The sequence below is a fragment of the Magnolia sinica genome, chromosome 9 (genome assembly GCF_029962835.1).
Source record: "Magnolia sinica isolate HGM2019 chromosome 9, MsV1, whole genome shotgun sequence".
Lineage (NCBI taxonomy): Eukaryota > Viridiplantae > Streptophyta > Magnoliopsida > Magnoliales > Magnoliaceae > Magnolia > Magnolia sinica.
In genome coordinates this window covers 38,018,701-38,036,360 of record NC_080581.1, presented here as the reverse complement: position 1 = coordinate 38,036,360, position 17,660 = coordinate 38,018,701, and the positions used below count along the sequence as shown (strand labels likewise).

The 17,660-nt window shown below is 40.4% G+C and overlaps 1 protein-coding gene across 4 annotated transcripts in view; it reads left to right on the top strand.

Moving 5' to 3' along the window:
• LOC131255288 (uncharacterized) overlaps positions 1 to 6,510 on the top strand; it is a 47,349-nt gene extending 40,839 nt beyond the window's left edge. For 3 of the 4 annotated variants that reach the window (XM_058255983.1, XM_058255985.1, XM_058255982.1), the window contains 3 exons: positions 1,275 to 3,811; positions 4,929 to 5,524; positions 6,129 to 6,510. In XM_058255983.1, the coding sequence (XP_058111966.1) occupies positions 1,275 to 3,811; positions 4,929 to 5,524; positions 6,129 to 6,189 (3,194 nt within the window). In that variant the 3' untranslated portion in view covers positions 6,190 to 6,510. Of the gene's footprint in view, positions 1 to 1,274; positions 3,812 to 4,928; positions 5,525 to 6,106 lie in introns of all 4 variants that reach the window. The other variant, XM_058255984.1, reaches the window with a different exon arrangement.
• Positions 6,511 to 17,660: the final 11,150 nt, after the last annotated feature.

Sequence of the window (17,660 nt, the reverse complement as noted above, 5' to 3'; positions counted from 1 at the left end):
TTTCTCGTTGCCAACCATGATATTATTAGTTGTGGGACCCTCAACCCATTATCTCATCTAGTTGGCACAATGGGATCCTCAACCCATTACACACTAGCAGTCTAGCACCCTAACCTATCAGTGGATTGAGTTCTTTAGCACTTGCACAACATTGCTCATGTCACTATCTTACTACCATTCTAAAATCTAAATGGCAAGTTAATGCAGGGGCATTTTCACACCAGGCTCGAGTGGGGTGGCCTGTGAGATGTAGGGGCACACTCAGGGTGGGTGGCCCATGTGAGGCGGTCCCCACCCGTGTGAGGCAAGTGGTTCGTATGAGGCGGAACTCATTTGATGTGGAGCCCACGAGGAGGGTTCGGCCGAGGACCTAACTCATGGGATGTGGGTTCTTGGCTATGAGATAAATGGATTAATTTTCCACGCTTAATCAATTCGAGCTTTTATATAAAGTGGTTAGTTGTACTGCATCAAAGTGGTATCAGAGTAGGAAGTCTTGTGTTCGAGACTCTGCTTATGTGCGAGCAAAGGGGTGGGTGGCTTGGGTGGGCCTCACCGTGAAGTTTTTTTTTCTTTCAAATCCATTGTGACCATTAGGTGCATGAACCAATTGTAGGCCTGGGGCTAAAAAACCAGCCTGATCCGTGATTCTGGGGGACCGTACGATTGGAAACAGTGTATAGGGCAACGTCCACCTTTTAAATTGTTTCCCTTGGTGTGTCTCACTTGAATCACATACAGGCCTAATCTTCAGGCCTCTGACATAAAGTCTTGTTTGGCGTCTAATGGTTCAAGTGGATTTCACATAATCATCATGGCGGGCCCTGAAAAAAATCAACAGTGGAATTCTCTCTCCCAATCGTTTCCTTTGGTGCAGCCCACCTAAATCACCAGTCAATATGATTTTTGTGCCCTAGGACTAAAAATGGCAGGATCCATAAAAGATAAAAGGTGGGCATCCCCCTACCAACTGTTTCCATTGGTGTGGCCCACTTGAATCATGGATGTTGCTGATTGTTGGGCCTTGGGCCTAACATGAGATGATGCATCCAAAGGTTGGTGTGGATTACAGAAACACATCATGGTGGCGCTCACCCGAGCCGACCGCCCCTTTGCTCACACATATAAGTTCCCTTTGTGTGTGTGTGTGTGTGTGTGTGTGTGTGTGTCTCATGCCTTACGGATTTTGGTTACTGATATACATGCAAATTTTATTTGAAGAAACCCTTATCTATGTGCATCGTCATTTTACAGTGCTGCATTTTTTTCTCCAGGTAATTTCTTTAGGATACGCAGTGCCTTTGCGTTTGGAGCTAAAAGGTTAGCCAGGTTACTTGAATGCCCGAAAGAGAATCTAATTGCTGAAGTAAATCAGTTCTTCATGAATACATGGGAGAGACATGGCAGCGGTCATCGCCCTGATGCTCCTAGTCCTGATTTATGGCCCTCACAACCTTTGAACCCAGATCCCTTCCATGGCTCTGAGAATTTCAGGAACCATTTGTCCATGAAGAAAAAAGGTGACCATGTTGGATTATCAGCTGGTCATGAATCTCAGGCTGAGGGAGCTCTTGCTTTCCATGGCATCTCCTCATATCCCATTAAAACCATAAACCATCACCCAGAGAACATGTCTAGGACCACTAACGTGCCTGTGGTTTCTCGTACTCAGAGCCATAGAGGTTATACCAACCAAACAAGCTCGAGAATGTCTGATAAGATTGTGAGGCATGTAAGCTCCAGTGAAGCTACACATGCTGAAAAGGAACAGAATATTTCTCAGCCAGATAAATTGGTCAGTGAACATGAAGGGCAGGGCCGATACCTCTTTGCAAGGACTCAGTCTAGTCCTGAGCTTACAGACACATCTCGTGAGGTTACATCTCGAGGTCGGCATAACAGGGCCCCTGAAACAGGTAAGAACCAGTTTGTGGCCACAAGACCAGAACATGTCAGCAGAAGGAAGGTCTCGGGTGGATCTGAGGTTTCAGCCAGTCATAGCACAAGATCATCAATTGATGATCCGTCATCGCTGGGGCATAGCCCATCCCATCAGAGCCTTGATGCTACTGTTGCTGCTGACTCTAACAGCGTTTCGAATAGTTACCACGACGACCTTGGCTCGGGTGGTGTAATGGGGGAAGACCGTGCTTCTGTCTCCGGGACGATTGAAATGTACCAGGAAGAGCAAAATCTTGTCAACATGATGGCATCTTCCAGGGTTCCTAACTTCAACGGACAGGTTCAGTTGCCGTTGAATTTGGCTTCTGCTCATCTACCTCTTCCGATATCACCTTCTGTTCTAGCATCAATGGGTTATGCTCAAAGAAATTTGGCAGGAATGGTCCCTGCAAATATTCCCTTGATAGAGCCTCCGTGGGGATCGAACATGCATTTTCCCCAAGGTTTTGTTTCTTCTCCATTATCCCATTACCTTCCTACAGTTGGGTTTCCGTCGAATCCTGAAGGAATGTTTGAATCCGGTAATGAGAACTCAAGCCTGACAGATACGAACCAAGAGGATGGAGATGGTTTCTGGTATGAACAGGATGCTGCTTCTTCCAGAGGGTTTGATCCCGACAATGGGAGTTTTCAGATGCTGCAGTCTGAAGACAAACCACAGTCTAATTCTGGTGAGTTAAACCGCATTTCTTCACGGGCTAGCAATTCTGGGAGTTCTTTAGTGAGAGTTCAACAGAAGTTTGTTAAAGAGAACAGGCTACGGAGTGATGATCAGGGTGATGCTTTCCAATACCAATACAACAGGAGCGATGTTTACTCCACAGACCGGAATGCCAACTCGAGATATTTACCAGTGGCACAAGCTAGTTCTTCAAGAAGCAAATCGGCTTCTGAAAGTTCTTGGGATGGGTCATCTACAAAAAGCTCCAAGTCAGCAAGGGATAAGAAGGGGAGAAAAGCAGCTCCCTCCACAGTTGCTTCTAGTTATGGGAAAACCCAGAGCATGTGGCACTATGAGGGAGCATTGTCTGATCGTGCTTCTTCTCAAGCGGATGATGACAACAGAGACTGGATTCCTCTTTCAACCATGGGTACTGAAATGGTTGAAAAAAGCACGGGACCCACATCTGTGGCCCTGCCACATGTGCAGACACATCAATTATCTGGCCACATAAGTGGTTCAGATTCAATGATGCCCATTGGTCCGATGCTCATGGGTTCTGGTTCACATCAGAGGGTAGTTGATAATTCTGGGGTGGTACCCTTTGCATTTTTTCCAACAGGACCGCCCGTTCCATTCTTAACCATGCTTCCTGTCTATAATTTCCCACCCGAGACAGGAAGCTCTGAAGGATCAACCAGCCAGTTTGATAGGGATGATGGATCAGATAACAGCCGTGTTAATCGGTCCGATCAGAACTTCGATTCTGCGGAGAGCCTTGATCAATCCCCAACTTATGCAGATTCAAGTTCTATCAGAAGTGCCTCGATGGAGCCTTCTGAGGAACAGCATAAATCTGACATTCTTAACAGTGACTTTGCCACCCATTGGCAGAATCTGCAATATGGGAGGTTGTGCCAAAACTCACGGTCCCATGCCCCCTTCATTTATCCTTCGTCTGTTGCGGTGCCACGAGTGTATTTGCAAGGTCATTTCCCTTGGGACGGTCCCGGCAGACCTCTTTCCGCCAACACCAATCTTGTCACTCAGCTCATGAGTTATGGCCCTCGCCTTGTTCCTGTCGCACCTCTCCAGCCTCGTTCTAGTCGGCCTGCTGGTGTTTATCAGCGTTATGGAGACGAGTTTCCTAGATCTCGTGGTGGAACCGGAACTTATTTGCCAAATCCTGTAAGATAATCTTTCACCTGTTATCCTGTGCCTCTTTTTCTTCCACTATTCTGAATAATTATGAGGATGCTTTTATTTTTCTACCGAAAAATATTTTGAGGTTTCTTTTTGTTGATTGCATCTGGCTGCACCAAAAATCATGATATTTGGTGCGACCAAACATACCTGTTCCCATATCATCATTGTCATCGTCGTCATTGTCGTTGTCTTTGTCATCACTATCATTATCATTATCATTATCTATAATGGTCACATCGCAACATGTCACTTCCTTTCTGGTGGAATCACAGAATTGCAGTTGGTACTTTGAGATGGACTAAAAGGTTTTTAGCTTTGTAACACACTATTCTTAAAAAAATTTCATGGTGGAAAAGGGTTTATGCTGTGTCCTTGTTTGAACCTATTATCAAGCTGCTTGGAAAAGGTAGGAGTACTTCACAACTTTCAATTAAAGGATAGTTGTACATGCCCATGGTTCATTAGAAAAGTTGGGTGGACTTGTCTTTTGTTTTCCAATGAAGCTGGTTCCAGCTTAGACACAAGGTTCAGCTGAAGTTGCTGATGCTGACACATGGTTTGCATCAAAAGACGGTCATAATGCCCATCTAAGGAACACCACACATGAGTGCCACTTCAAACCACGACAAAGTTCACATGAAAAGACGAGATGCAAAGGGTATTTGCAAGAGCTGGGATTTTGGATCCTACTGTCATCACATTTTCTGAATTTAATACATGCAAGACCTGAGCCACTCATCAGGAATGTCCCACTCTCTCTGTGCCTTAGCCCAAAGGCTATCCGGTGGGCTATATGCCTATATGTATATAAGAAAATGGACAGTTTGAAAATATAAGGTCAAATGATCACCTCATGATCCGACTGGCTTGGTGGGGACAACCTGACGAATGGCCAGGATTTCACTTGTTCGTGTCCCATTTATAATGTGTGGCGAGAGTAGGACTTGGAATCCTAGTCTTGCAGGCAACCTTGGCATGCCTCCAAAAGATTAGGATGAGGTGAGGATTAGATCCACATGCATCTTTTCTTTCTTCCATTCGTGAATTTGATTGTTTTGTTGTCACATCAGTTGATAGAGGTTTTTGTTTGAATTTTCAGAAGGTTTCTTTCAGAGATCGACAATCTTCGAGTACCAGAAACCACAGAGGAAATCACAGGTATGACAGGAATGACCACACAGACAGAGAAGGGAACTGGAATATTGAATCAAAATCGAGAGCTGCAGGACGCAGCCATGGGCGCAACCAAGTTGAGAAACCAAGCTCGAGGCCTGACCGACTGACAGCAACTGACAACCGCTCTGACAGGTGGTGGGATTCATATAGGCACGAACCATTTACCTCGTACCAGGCCCAGAATGGTCCATTGAATTCTTCCACTTCTATGCACAGCTCGGCCAACATGGCGTATGGCATGTATCCTGTGAGCTCAAATGGTGTTACTCCTGGACCAGCTGTTCCTTCTGTTGTCATGCTATATTCATATGATCACAACTCTGGCTATGGTTCACCCTCAGAGCAGCTTGAGTTTGGCTCTCTTGGACCGGTGCATTTATCAGGTGTTAATGAACCGCTATCACAGCTTGGCGATGGAGGTTCGATAAGAAGTATGTATGCGCAGAGGCACAGTACATACCAAGGAGGGTCTCCTGTATGCTCATCACCGGATCAGCCCTCTTCTCCCCAATGCCAAAGGTAATCCAGCATCACAGTTCATGATCTCACTGCATATCTACTCATTTACTTGTGTATTTTAACTTTTTAGTACGGTTGTTTTGGAAACCACAATGATAAGCTGAATTTTTGGAGGAAATCATTGGGTTCTGAGCTAGGCACAATATTCCGTACATGTGGTGCCCATGGTTTGGTGGTCCTCACTGATGGCCCTACTTTGCTTTCTCATCCTTATAGTTGGGCTGTGAATAACTCTGCTACCAAACTGCTGGGAGAGGCTAATTTGATGGACTGCCTATGTATTCGTAGACCCAAGATTGAAAGGACAGGATGTTTCGATCTGGGAGATGTTCAGGACATCCCCCATCCATGTGGTGATCATTAGATCATCAGTCTGGATTACTGAACCATGGGTCCCAGCTATAAGAAATCCTTATCGTTTGTAAACTACACTTGCTGAGATTCAGGATCCTTTCATTCCTCTAAATTTGGGTGGTTTACCTTCAGTATTTGATTTGCATTGCTTACGATTCGCAATCTATTTATTCATTCATATGATCTACTGGGATTGCTCGTGATGCTGTTAATTTATTATCTTAACAGGGGGATTTGATTATTTTGCCAGATCGGCTGCCCAAAAGAATTATCAGTTGAAAGAAAATGATTTCCCACCTCTATCATTTTGACGAAACCGAGGTAATAGCAGTGGGGGTGAGAATGACTATAACAGCGAACCTCCCCATTACCAGACTGCCTACTTCTTCGCCCCTCACTCTTAAAATGGATAACAACCTTTTTCTCTGTTCTGCTCTCTGTATATTTTTCCTCAAGTGAATGGCATCCTTCCACACTAACGTACGTAGGTGTTTGTCTGTGTACACTACGACATCCAATTCTTAACCTAACCCATTTTACAAGGGCATTGTGGAGCGGAGGGATGGTGGGCGGGCATGAAGAGGTGGAGAAAGGGTCTCTCTTTGCCTTAGTTTTTAGGGTTTTTAGTTTTTTTTTTTCTCTCTCCATAATTCCAGTAATCAATGTAGCATCTACACTACTTGGGTTTTAAGGGTTTGTTTGCACGAGCTGTTCTTGCTAGGGTTTCGTCTGATGATATTAGTGCTTTTGATTCGTCACCCTTTCTTTACTTGGTAGGGTTCTCTATTAAGTTTCTTTTCTCATAATTTCTTGTCCTGACTTTTCATGTAGCATATTTTGTCAAGATAAATCAGATAAGGAAATTTTCTTTTGTGCCCTCAGAACATGATATGGTGCTCTCTCTCTTTTTTTTTTAATCATGCTATGTTAGTTTTAGCCTTGCTATGCAGGTGACTGCTCTGATCTATTCATCAGGCTAGCCACTCATCTGGTATTCTACGCAAATACATGTTGCACATGCAACTGTAAATTTGTATCACAAACATCATAACGTGATGGATGGACCCACCTGATTGATGGCCTGGATGCTGCATGTGTGCTTTGAATAGCTTCTTCAATCAACCCCTCATGCGAAGTGCACTTGCACTTTTCTTTCATTCGTTAATAGCTTTACACATTATACGAGCATCGGGATTTTCTTCAACCCCGATGTGAAATTTTAGATCAATCAATTTTTAGGTAGGACCCATTTTGCTTAGTATGTGCTTGGGGTGTCAATAGGCCGGGTGACTACCTAAGCCTGGCCCAACGGGCTCTCTGGTATGGGTCTAGCTGAATGGCTGTGGGTGTCTTTATTTTTTTTAGCCTGATTAATTACTGTGCTTGGTGTGGGTCATACCCAAACCTGATAATATATAGTTAATAAATAATAAATAATTTATATATGTTCCTTGTATTAAAATAGTGGGCCATATGGATCAAACAAACCATAATTTTTTGGGCTCATCTGAGGTGTAAAAAAGGCCTACAGCACATGCCAACATGTGGGACCCATGTCCAATTTATATACCAAAATGAAAGTTTTCGCATATAATTTACTTGCCAAATCAAGAGTTGTAATAAAATGGGGAATTAATAATATTCAGGTTGTGGGGAATTAATAAAATGTGGGGAAACAATATCTCAAATTAAAATAAATAAATTATGGAAATTACTGTCGCTAAGTAATAGACCTAAAATCAAATTGGTTGACCAATCTTAACCTCCAACTGTCAGACCCTTGTTGGAATATGATCGTCCGATATTTTTCACTTTTAACTGTCCAAAAAAGGGTCACTAATCCAATAAACATATAAAAATAAGCTTAATTTATTGTTCATTCTATATTTTATCTGGGGCCCATAATTTGACTGTTTAAATTTTAATTACTTGCACTTCAAGCATGTGATTTCACTGTGATAATTTTAGTTTTTACCATGTTATGTATAAAATTCAAGATGGAAGTTATTTTTTAGTCTGTTAATCCAAAAAAGCTTGCTGGCAGGTTATATTTTATGGTTTTTGAATTAAAAAACTATAATTTTTAAATTGTCTACACACACACACACACACACACACACACACTCAGCTATACTCAGCTGAGTTTGGAGTCAAGGATGCAGCACAAATAAATTATATCTTTGAGTTCCTCTCCATTTAATAAGATGAGAAATGCAACTGTGCTTTCAGAGAAAGAAATACAAGTCACAGTGCTAGTGGCATCGGGATAAATGGTCAATTCCATTGATCTGACTGTTCATTAGGTCGAACAAATTTCATGGATCACACCAAGCAGACAAATATTAATCATTTGATAAAATAGCCTTTAATATGGATGGTCAAGATCGTTCACACTGAAGTAGGTTGAATCAACATTTGATCCATTTATTTTCTTAGGGACACATGATGAATTGGTAATTATAACCATCCCATCCATATCTTTAGAAAATAACACCAAATCTCAAGGATTGATTGAATAATCTTATAGTGTGATTTGGCATCATAGCCCATGAAATGCATTCTGGAATTTATTGACAGTTCAGATTGATTGATTGGACTGTCCAAGTGAACCATTGCAGCTAGGACTAGGAGCACTATAACTCAATAGCCCTGGAGAATTTCTCAAATAAAACAAATGCTTCAGTGCTCTAGACTGTTCATTTGGTCTAGCACATACCATGGACTAGGATGCAAATATCATGCCAACTAACAAATTTTAACCATTTCATCCGTGGCCTTTAATATAAACGGTCATGACAAAAATAGGTCCAATCAACAATTTAATCCATCTATTTGGTAGGGCCCATAATAACTTATAATTCTAAGGAATTACTTATCTTAGGCAATCGTAGCCATCCACTTCATGTATTGGAAAAAAAAAACAGAAGAAGAAGAAGAGGCCAAATCAAGGATAGATTGGATCATCTGATCAGAGCAAAATTTTCATGCTAGCCTATGGGAAGTGTTCTGGACTTAGTGGACGATTCAGATTGATTGATTGATTGATTGAACTGTCCAAGTAAACCATGCAACTAGGATCCGTATAACTCTTAGTGCTCTGAGAGGAATGGAGCATTGTAGTTACCAAAATGGAAAAACTCAAACATTCATGTACCTGACCTGAACCCATTTCTAATCGAGTCAGCATTAGTAGAGTTCCAAATACTACTTGAGCTCAAAATCTGGATCCTCCATATCTGATCAATCCAGGACGGATACCGCTGGCATCCACAGTTGGCAGTAACAACTGATCACCCTACATTTAGCTATGGAAAATTTCAATTCTCTAAAAGGTGATAAAAAAATGAAAATCATTAGAAAACTTTTTTCTATAATTTTAATCCATGGTACAGATACCAAATTTTTGTGGAAGCAAATGAAAAGAATATTCTAAAATTTTGATAACATGGCCCATGCTTACATGACAGGGCATGCCAGACAGGCTCACGCATAAATACACAGCGACAAGCTTGTATCCTTTTCTGAAACTGATACACCCTCAAAAGTTCCATTTCAACTATGGTTTTGTGCGCGTTTGGATGCACTTCTGCAAGCCATCTTCTGATCCCCACTCGATGAAATTAGGGCTAAAAAGCCCACTCATTGAATAATTTTCATCAAGTCTAGTGAATATATATATATATATGTTGGAAACCTTCTTTTGCGAGAGTTATGTCCAAATGGGCCGACAGCTTGGTCTCTTTCTGTGCTATGAAATGAGACCCGGCACAAAATACTATTAAATTTCATGAACATTTCAAGATTGATCAGTCTAATTTGGTGCAACCAAACGCTCCCTCAATAATGACCTTTTCAGAGTCTTGTATACACAGTGAATTTTGTTTCAATTCCTTGAGATTTCAAAACTACTACAGTACTACTACTTCCAGTTAAGGGCGCATTGGATGTCATGGTATTTAGCTTATGTGATTCGTAGGAAATGCCAACTCAAAGATCATGAGTTCTAATCTAACAAGAAGATCCCGACTGTTGGTTGAAGTCGATTAATAACTGACAACCCCACCTTCAAAAGAACTATAGTATAATTTCACCAAATCATTTGAATGGCACTCTGGTACGAACAAACCACTGATCCAGATTGTCCATTCATTTGTGCCACTTATTTGAAATGCATGTGCGAAAATTCGCACACATTGGATGGTTATAATCCTCTAAAGGTTAGGTCACTCTGATAACCCTAGATCGGATGGTCGCCATCATCAAACTAGAGTGCATCTTCGGAATCATCCAATTAAGTGTGCGTCTATGTTTCTCCTTTGAATTTTGACTATCCATTTTCATGCTATTGATTGGATGGTTTGGATTATGCTATCAGCGCAATGTTTACACCATGTGTTGCCTTGGTCAAATGAGTGAGTGGACTGTCAAAATCTACCATTGGCTGGATGTTAGAGGAAATCAGCATCTTAGGTTTCAAATTTTTGAATTTTCAGTCTAAGATACTTACAAGACACTTTTTCATAACCAACTACTTGGTGGACCCACCATAGATTGGACACCATAAAAAATGTTGCCAAGTGATCCTTCATTGTGATGGTATTTAATTTTGTGTAGTTAATGCATATTTTCTATCCAGTAGTGACTCTAGTTGGCATGAGTTCATTATCTACAGTGGCTACGATGGTGATTCCGGATTTCCTGAGAACCACTTGAGTTGGACTTATCCATTGACTGTCATATATAAGATATATGATACCCACGTCCAATAATTTAAACACCTCAATTTTAACTTCTTTCATGTTTAGATTTAATTGGCATTGTGGTTGTCTAGAAGTTTTCGCATTGTCATTGAGGTAAATGCGATGAATGCGAATAAAAGGATTGATTCCCTTGAGGTCCGGATCGTTCATCCAAGGGCTTTTTTGTGTTCCTTAAAAGTAGAAATAAACACATTCTCTTGTTTCTCATATAGGAAGAAATCGCCACCGGATATGTTTAATCTTGAATCAAATAAGCATATTTAAGATTAGTGGGTAATGAGTAATGTTTTCCATGTAAGAAATGGTTCCAAAATGAACCTTTGGGGCCCATGTGTACTTTGGTGGGTCCAAGCTTCACTTTGGTTCCTTATTTTCATTTCCTTTTTTATGTTCCTACTTTCTCATTCATTACTTCCTCTCATTTTTTCATTTCTTTTTGAATGTGGTTGGGTGCAAATAAGTTTAGAGAGGCCCACATCTGATTTTTTGCTTCTCAAAATTCTTTAAAATGGCCCAAGCTCTCCCATGAGGCTAAATGGGTAAGAGGGAAGCCCATGACTTTTTTGATCACTTTAAATTCAAGTGGGCTTGAAGTTCATCGTCCAGCCCATGTGGTTATGGACAATTGAGCAAGCCCATTTGAATTTGAGTGAACCCCTCTCCAAATTGATTTTTTTGGGTTCGAACGATTTGGACTAAAGTAATCAAACTTCTTTGTCTTTGGATTTTTGAGAAGGACCTACAATCGTTTGTTTATTATATCCACACCGTTCATCCATTTGGAAAATATCATTTTATAGCATGAGCCCAAAAATGAGTCATATCCAAAGCTCAAGTGGACCACACCACAAATAGCAGTGGGGATAATGATTCTCACCGTTAAAACTTTCGTAGGGCCCACCATAATGTTTATTTTCCGTCCAATCTGTTCATAAGGTCATACAGAATTGGATGAAGAGGAAAAGCAAATATCATATTGGTCCAAAACTTATGTGACCCCCAAAAGATTTTCAATGGTAGACGTGCAATCCCCTACTGCTTTTTACAGTGTGGTCCACTTGATCTTTGGATCTGCCTTATTTTTTTGGCTAAATCCTTATGACGAGCTCCCCAAATAGACACGGACAGTTTGGACGTAACACGTAACTCATGATGGGACCCACAAAACGTGGCGACGTGAACATACTAGCCAGGTTGGTGGTGTGTGGCACACCTTCCAATCCGCTTCCATTATCATGAGTCTTGACTTGTCCTCCCAAAGGCATGGGGTTATTAATCCCTTTTTCAAATTTTGGATTCATGTGGCCCTTAGTCGCTTTCTGGGCTTATGTGGCAAAGATGGGAGGCCTCAAATCCTTTGGATTTTCAGATTGAAATGTGTCACGGTTTGGCCTTTTTGGCCCATATGGAAACTTCTCTTTGGTTTGCCTTTCTTTCTCATTTGAATGTGCCATAAGTATCTTTTTAAGCCATCTTGGCATGTGCTTTCTCTTTGGACTTTGTGGGTCGCAAATTGTCTTTTCTAACCCACCTAACAGACTTGATGCTTGATTTATCCCTTTTAAGGACCTGCATGTACATGTGAGAGGAAAGTTAATAATCTTTTGAAAGCTTACTAGATTAACTTTTTGGCAATTTAGCAAGTGGGGCATTCTTGGACTTATGATGGGCTTTCATCTTTCCTTTGTGACAGACGAATCTTCTTGATTAATTAAAAGGGCAAGAGCTTTCCCTTTATCAAAGTGCACGTGGTAGGATTTACCTTTTTTTGGTGGTAAGCTGGATCCACCGGGGTCTTGTGTTCTACATAGATTAACTTGGACCATTCTCATCTTCTGTACTTGCGGCTCTTTTAAAGAGACAAACCTCAAATGTGCCTTCCTTTCTTCACCTGGGCTCCCACCTTGTTACACTTCACATCATTGTGGTGCATGGGGTAAGATTCTCTGCTCCTGCATTGTACTTTGATCCTAACCAGATGGTTTTCTCCCGTGACCCACCCACTTAGATGCAACAAGTTACTTAAATATTAGTGAAGAAGGGGTTGTTGGAAAAAATAACAATTTAGAGCACAAGGAGGATAGAGAAAACAGATAATGAGACAATAAGATCTATCGGGTTCAAGGCTCGACTTGAATAGTTAATTTCTCAAGACAGATTTACTACTATTTTTTTGGTAGTTCTAGCTAGTGCAAACGTAGGAAATATGCAAATTGTTTCTAGGATACAATGAACTCTCAATCCGAATTTCAACATGAAAATTTGCACAATTAAGTTTTGAATAGATCTATAGTTTTGATACCGAAATGCCTTTAAAAAGTTCTGAATAAACACAACAAGATATAAGATTTTAGCATACTTTGCAATGGATGGTTTATCTAGAAAAATGGAGAGAATGTAATATATCTCTGGATTATAGTATTCAGGATTTATATCAATTGAATGGTCATGAAATTCTTCCTGAAGAGATACCAATGTGTCTCTTTAAAACATCTACACCCATTCACAGTAAACAACATTATTTCATGAAATGACACAACCCCTTGTCCTATGATAGTTATTTATGTATCATTTTAAATAGAAAAGTCATCTAACAGTTTAAAACTGTTTCCACATGAGTGACATGTCAGATTACGTCTTATATAAGGCACACAAAATGTATCTACTAGATCCAATAAATGATCTGACCTTAACCTAAGCCTGCAGATTCCAACTGCCTCCACGTCGACTTTAACGCCATTGCGTACGTATATTGAGCTTTCCGCATCAGTTGGTGCCTGCACTGTAACAAGTCTTGCACATAATTACATATGTGAATAGTTGTTCCCGAATCTATCTACCAAGAATCCGCCGACACATCAGTTATATTAGATTCAAGACAGACTAGAATTGTATTATTGTCATTCCTTATGAGCTACTGTTTGTACTTTATGCAGTCTTTCTTCAGATGGCCTAGCTTCGTGTAAAAGAAGTAATTTTCCCTTTTAGCCTGCTTGCGACTCGGTTGAATTATAGGTTGATTGTCAACTGGAGAACCTGGAGGACCTAAGGATCCCTCATTATCACCATGTTTTTTTTAAAAAAAGATTTTTTTTTAAAAATTTTAAAATTTTTTTTAATTTTTTTTAAATGTTTTCATTATGTCCAGATATATGTCCTGAGGTTACAAGATTAATATTTTGACTGTTTTCAAAGGATTTTGAAGGTTTAGATTTTTCTGAAGTAATGTTCAAATGTAACCATCCCAAGACTGTCTTTATGGACTCTATTTGTTGAACATAATCAAATCTGGTTAGGACAAAAACTGAATGCGTTTGAGTTGGAATTATAACTGGTTGCAAAATATACTCACACTAGTAGATTGTTTACATAAACAATTTATGAATTAAAACTAAATATCAGGCAAATTTTATCAATTCAATTGATTGGGGTCCTCAATTGAATTATCCAGGATAAAGATGAGCCTAAACATCCGATCCTGGCGGGAGTTGGTTACATCATTATTACTCATCTTATGGGAGGTAGTGATAATATGCAAGTGACCCTCCTGAACATGAAGCTAAGCAATGCCAATTATGCAAATTAGAGACACTCAACACTTATGGGTAAGTTGAGTCTTTCATCTTTATATCATAAGTACCATTAACTCCACCCCGTTCATGCACATGACAAACGGTGAACGTCTGCGTTTTCGTCATCGTCCGCATAAAACATCAACGTAACTACATGCAATCCTCTAACTTAATCCCAATATCACAAGTTTGGACCCGTAAAACTTTCTCCGATTGAGGTTATTATGGTGGCTAACACAACCGAATTAAATCTCACCGGTACGGACTTAGGATTGCGATTTTAATCCTGCCCTCAATGGATTAAATACTAATCAGTCCGATTTGGCCCATAAGGCGGTTGTTATTGATCGTTGGGAAAAATGAGGAACCCTAAAGAGAAACAGACAAGTAGGTTTCACCGTACTCATTCCAATGGTCTATATCAATTCCTAAAGAATGTGTAATGGGTTCACAATTAAGGCGAACAGACGGGTAGGTTCCACCTTACTCATTCTAATTGTTTATATCAATTCCTAAAGGATGGGTAATGGGTTCACAATTAAGCCGAATCGAGACCTATATGATCTGATCATCATCAATGAGTGATGCACATCTGGCCCTTAACATTCACAGGGCCCACTCAACCAAACAATTGGCCCATCTCACAATACACACAAACAAAAAAAAAAAAGAAAAAGAAAAAAGAAAAAAGAAAAGAGCCTGAGAGGGGCTCTCACCCGAACTAAGGAAAAAGAGAGGAGGCACGCCTTCACTTCACCAATCTACTGTAATTCGGTATTTAATTAATCTCCAGAATTAAAGGCTATTGGCCAGATTTTGCTATGATCCCCACACGATAAAACTGTCGACGCTACTGGTCGAGCTCTATGTGACCCCGCGACTATAGTTGGAGGGATCTGATAAGGTTTGAAGAAGCCATCTCCATTTGAGCAACAATGGTGGTCACCATAAGTGATAACAACAATATGGATAATTGCATGATAAATTTGAGGGAGATGCCCAAGGTGCGACTATTATCCCCTTAGTTATTATTAGTTGGATCAACTATAAGGTCTCAGGAATAACTGAATCAGAGACCTTGATCTCGTTGAAAATTCTTTGTGATGAATGGATTTTGAAATTCCTAATTTCTAATTTGGGAATTGGAATCCCTAATGTCTGGATTTAGGGATCGAAATTCCTAATCTCTGGATTGGGAATTCAAAAGAAAAAAAAAATCCCTAATTGCTATATTTGGGATTCAAATATGAAATTCTCAATTTAGGTTTCCAGATTCAAAATAATAATCTAGCTGATTTGGAAATTTGAAAGACCCTAATGTATATCTGGATAACCAAATTCCAGATGGGGAATACAAAGAATCTTAGTTGTCTGTATTTCGGAGTCAAAATCCCAATGGCTGGATTTGATCCTCCATACCAGATGCACAGTGGCTCTGATACCATCTGTAAGTGTTGGATGCAAAATAGCCATAAGATCTACTATGCATTGGATATGAAGGACCAATGAAGAAGATAACTTACCTTGTTGTGTCGCCATTGTTATGAAATCGAATTGTTGAGATCTTCCCATCCTTACACATTAGAGAAGTTGTGATGGGGCTGTAACTTCTGTCGGTGGTGTTGGATTGAAGACCTAGCCTTGATTTATAATGTAGAGGTTAGAGGAGTTTGAAACGCATCAAAACTCCTCCCTAAAGGCTCCACACGAATTTGCAATCCCAATTCCACTTGGATACTATTTGTGTATTACAGCTATAGCATTCTGCTCCTTACACTAATTCTTGAAATATCACAACTTAGTGGGGTTGATTGGTGCACCCGACCACATCATCCAACCCTAACCCTTAGGACCATCTAGACCGTTGATAAATAAGTCACACCTTATAGAATTCTTACATGCACATCATACTTTCAACGGTTTCTTCCATTTTGCTTGTTGAATTTTGTAACTCTACTGCATATATCGTGCGAAGTTGGAAAACATTTCTAATATTTATGTGAACCGGGGATATTTCTGACGTTATAATTTTTCAAGAGAGTATCCGACCCCTTTTTTCAATGTAACCCACTCAGCCGCAACTCTTAAAAGCCCTTCAAACACAAAAAGCATGTGGGACCCACTGTCGTGGATCCCACGTGCCTTATCCACCAAGTGTTTAATAAGCTTAGACTGTGGTGATGGAAGTGAATTGCCTGTGGCCGTCCACAAGATATCCCTGTGGCACTACATCGCCCTAGCTTTGTATGAGCCATTCTGATGTATGTATTTTATCCATGCCGTCCATCTGTTTTACTAGCTCATTTTAAGGCATGAGCCCAAAATTGACGTGGATCCAAAGATTAAGTGATTCACACCATAGAAAACAGTGGGTAGAATGCCCACCGTTAAAAGCTTATGTATAGAAAATACATACATGATGGTGGCCCCATAGAGCTTGCGCAACGTCGTGCCACAGGGATATCCCCTGGCGGGTGGCACCGGCAATCCACTTCCTATGGTGATAGTTCACGTGTCAGCAGAGAGAAGCCGGAGAACATGAGTGAGGCTTTTAATCTCTTGCAACAAGGATTTCATATGTACAAGAATTACTTTTTTCTAGCATTAGATCCACCAAATTCTTGTCTTAAATACAGAAGCATGCATCCAACCACGTGGTTTCATGCCTATTCGTGATAATTTAATGTTAGAATCTCGTGTCCGTTTTAAATGAAACGGTTCAGGAACATGACGTTCTATATATATATATATATTACAAAGGGTGCTGTTGGTATCGAATTCGGCCGCGGGAACAATGGTCAAGGTTGCAGGCGTCTCAGTATTGATTGGATACAATTTAAATTGTTATCATCGACCATGTCGTTGAGATGGAGTGAGGTTCAATTATAAATTTGATCGTTCGTCTATTCAGTTAACTATTGTGCGCTTGTTACTCAGGTGATTGGTGAAAATTTGGGCTCTTTCCAAATGAGCTCTTTTTTATTTTGAAAATTTTAAAACTTCCGAAGGTGCATTAGATGTATGGTCAAAATGTAAAAGATTATAAAGAGATGAATGTAGGAAAAAGACGCGTGTCTTATCACTACAACGGGATCGCCGACTTAGCTGAGAGCATTATGGTGCTTCCATGATCAGCGTGTTGATGAGAAAGTGAAAGACAATGTCGGGAATTACAACTAAAGTTGGCCTAGCGTATAAGCCTATGCAGACAGATTCCTAAGCTAAGGTCTTCCTTCAGTTTTGGCACAAACACATATGTAACGGAATCACAGCTAATGACTATGGCCTAAAGTCAATCCATCATATACGCAGGGACAGACTGAGACTAGATTTACACTAAGGGTTCATTGCTACTCTGCAGGGGAGAACTAAACCTAAATACACAACGTTGTGCTGGATTTGTAATTGAGTATTTTGGATTCAGAAAGTGAGAGGGCCTTCTTTCTGGAT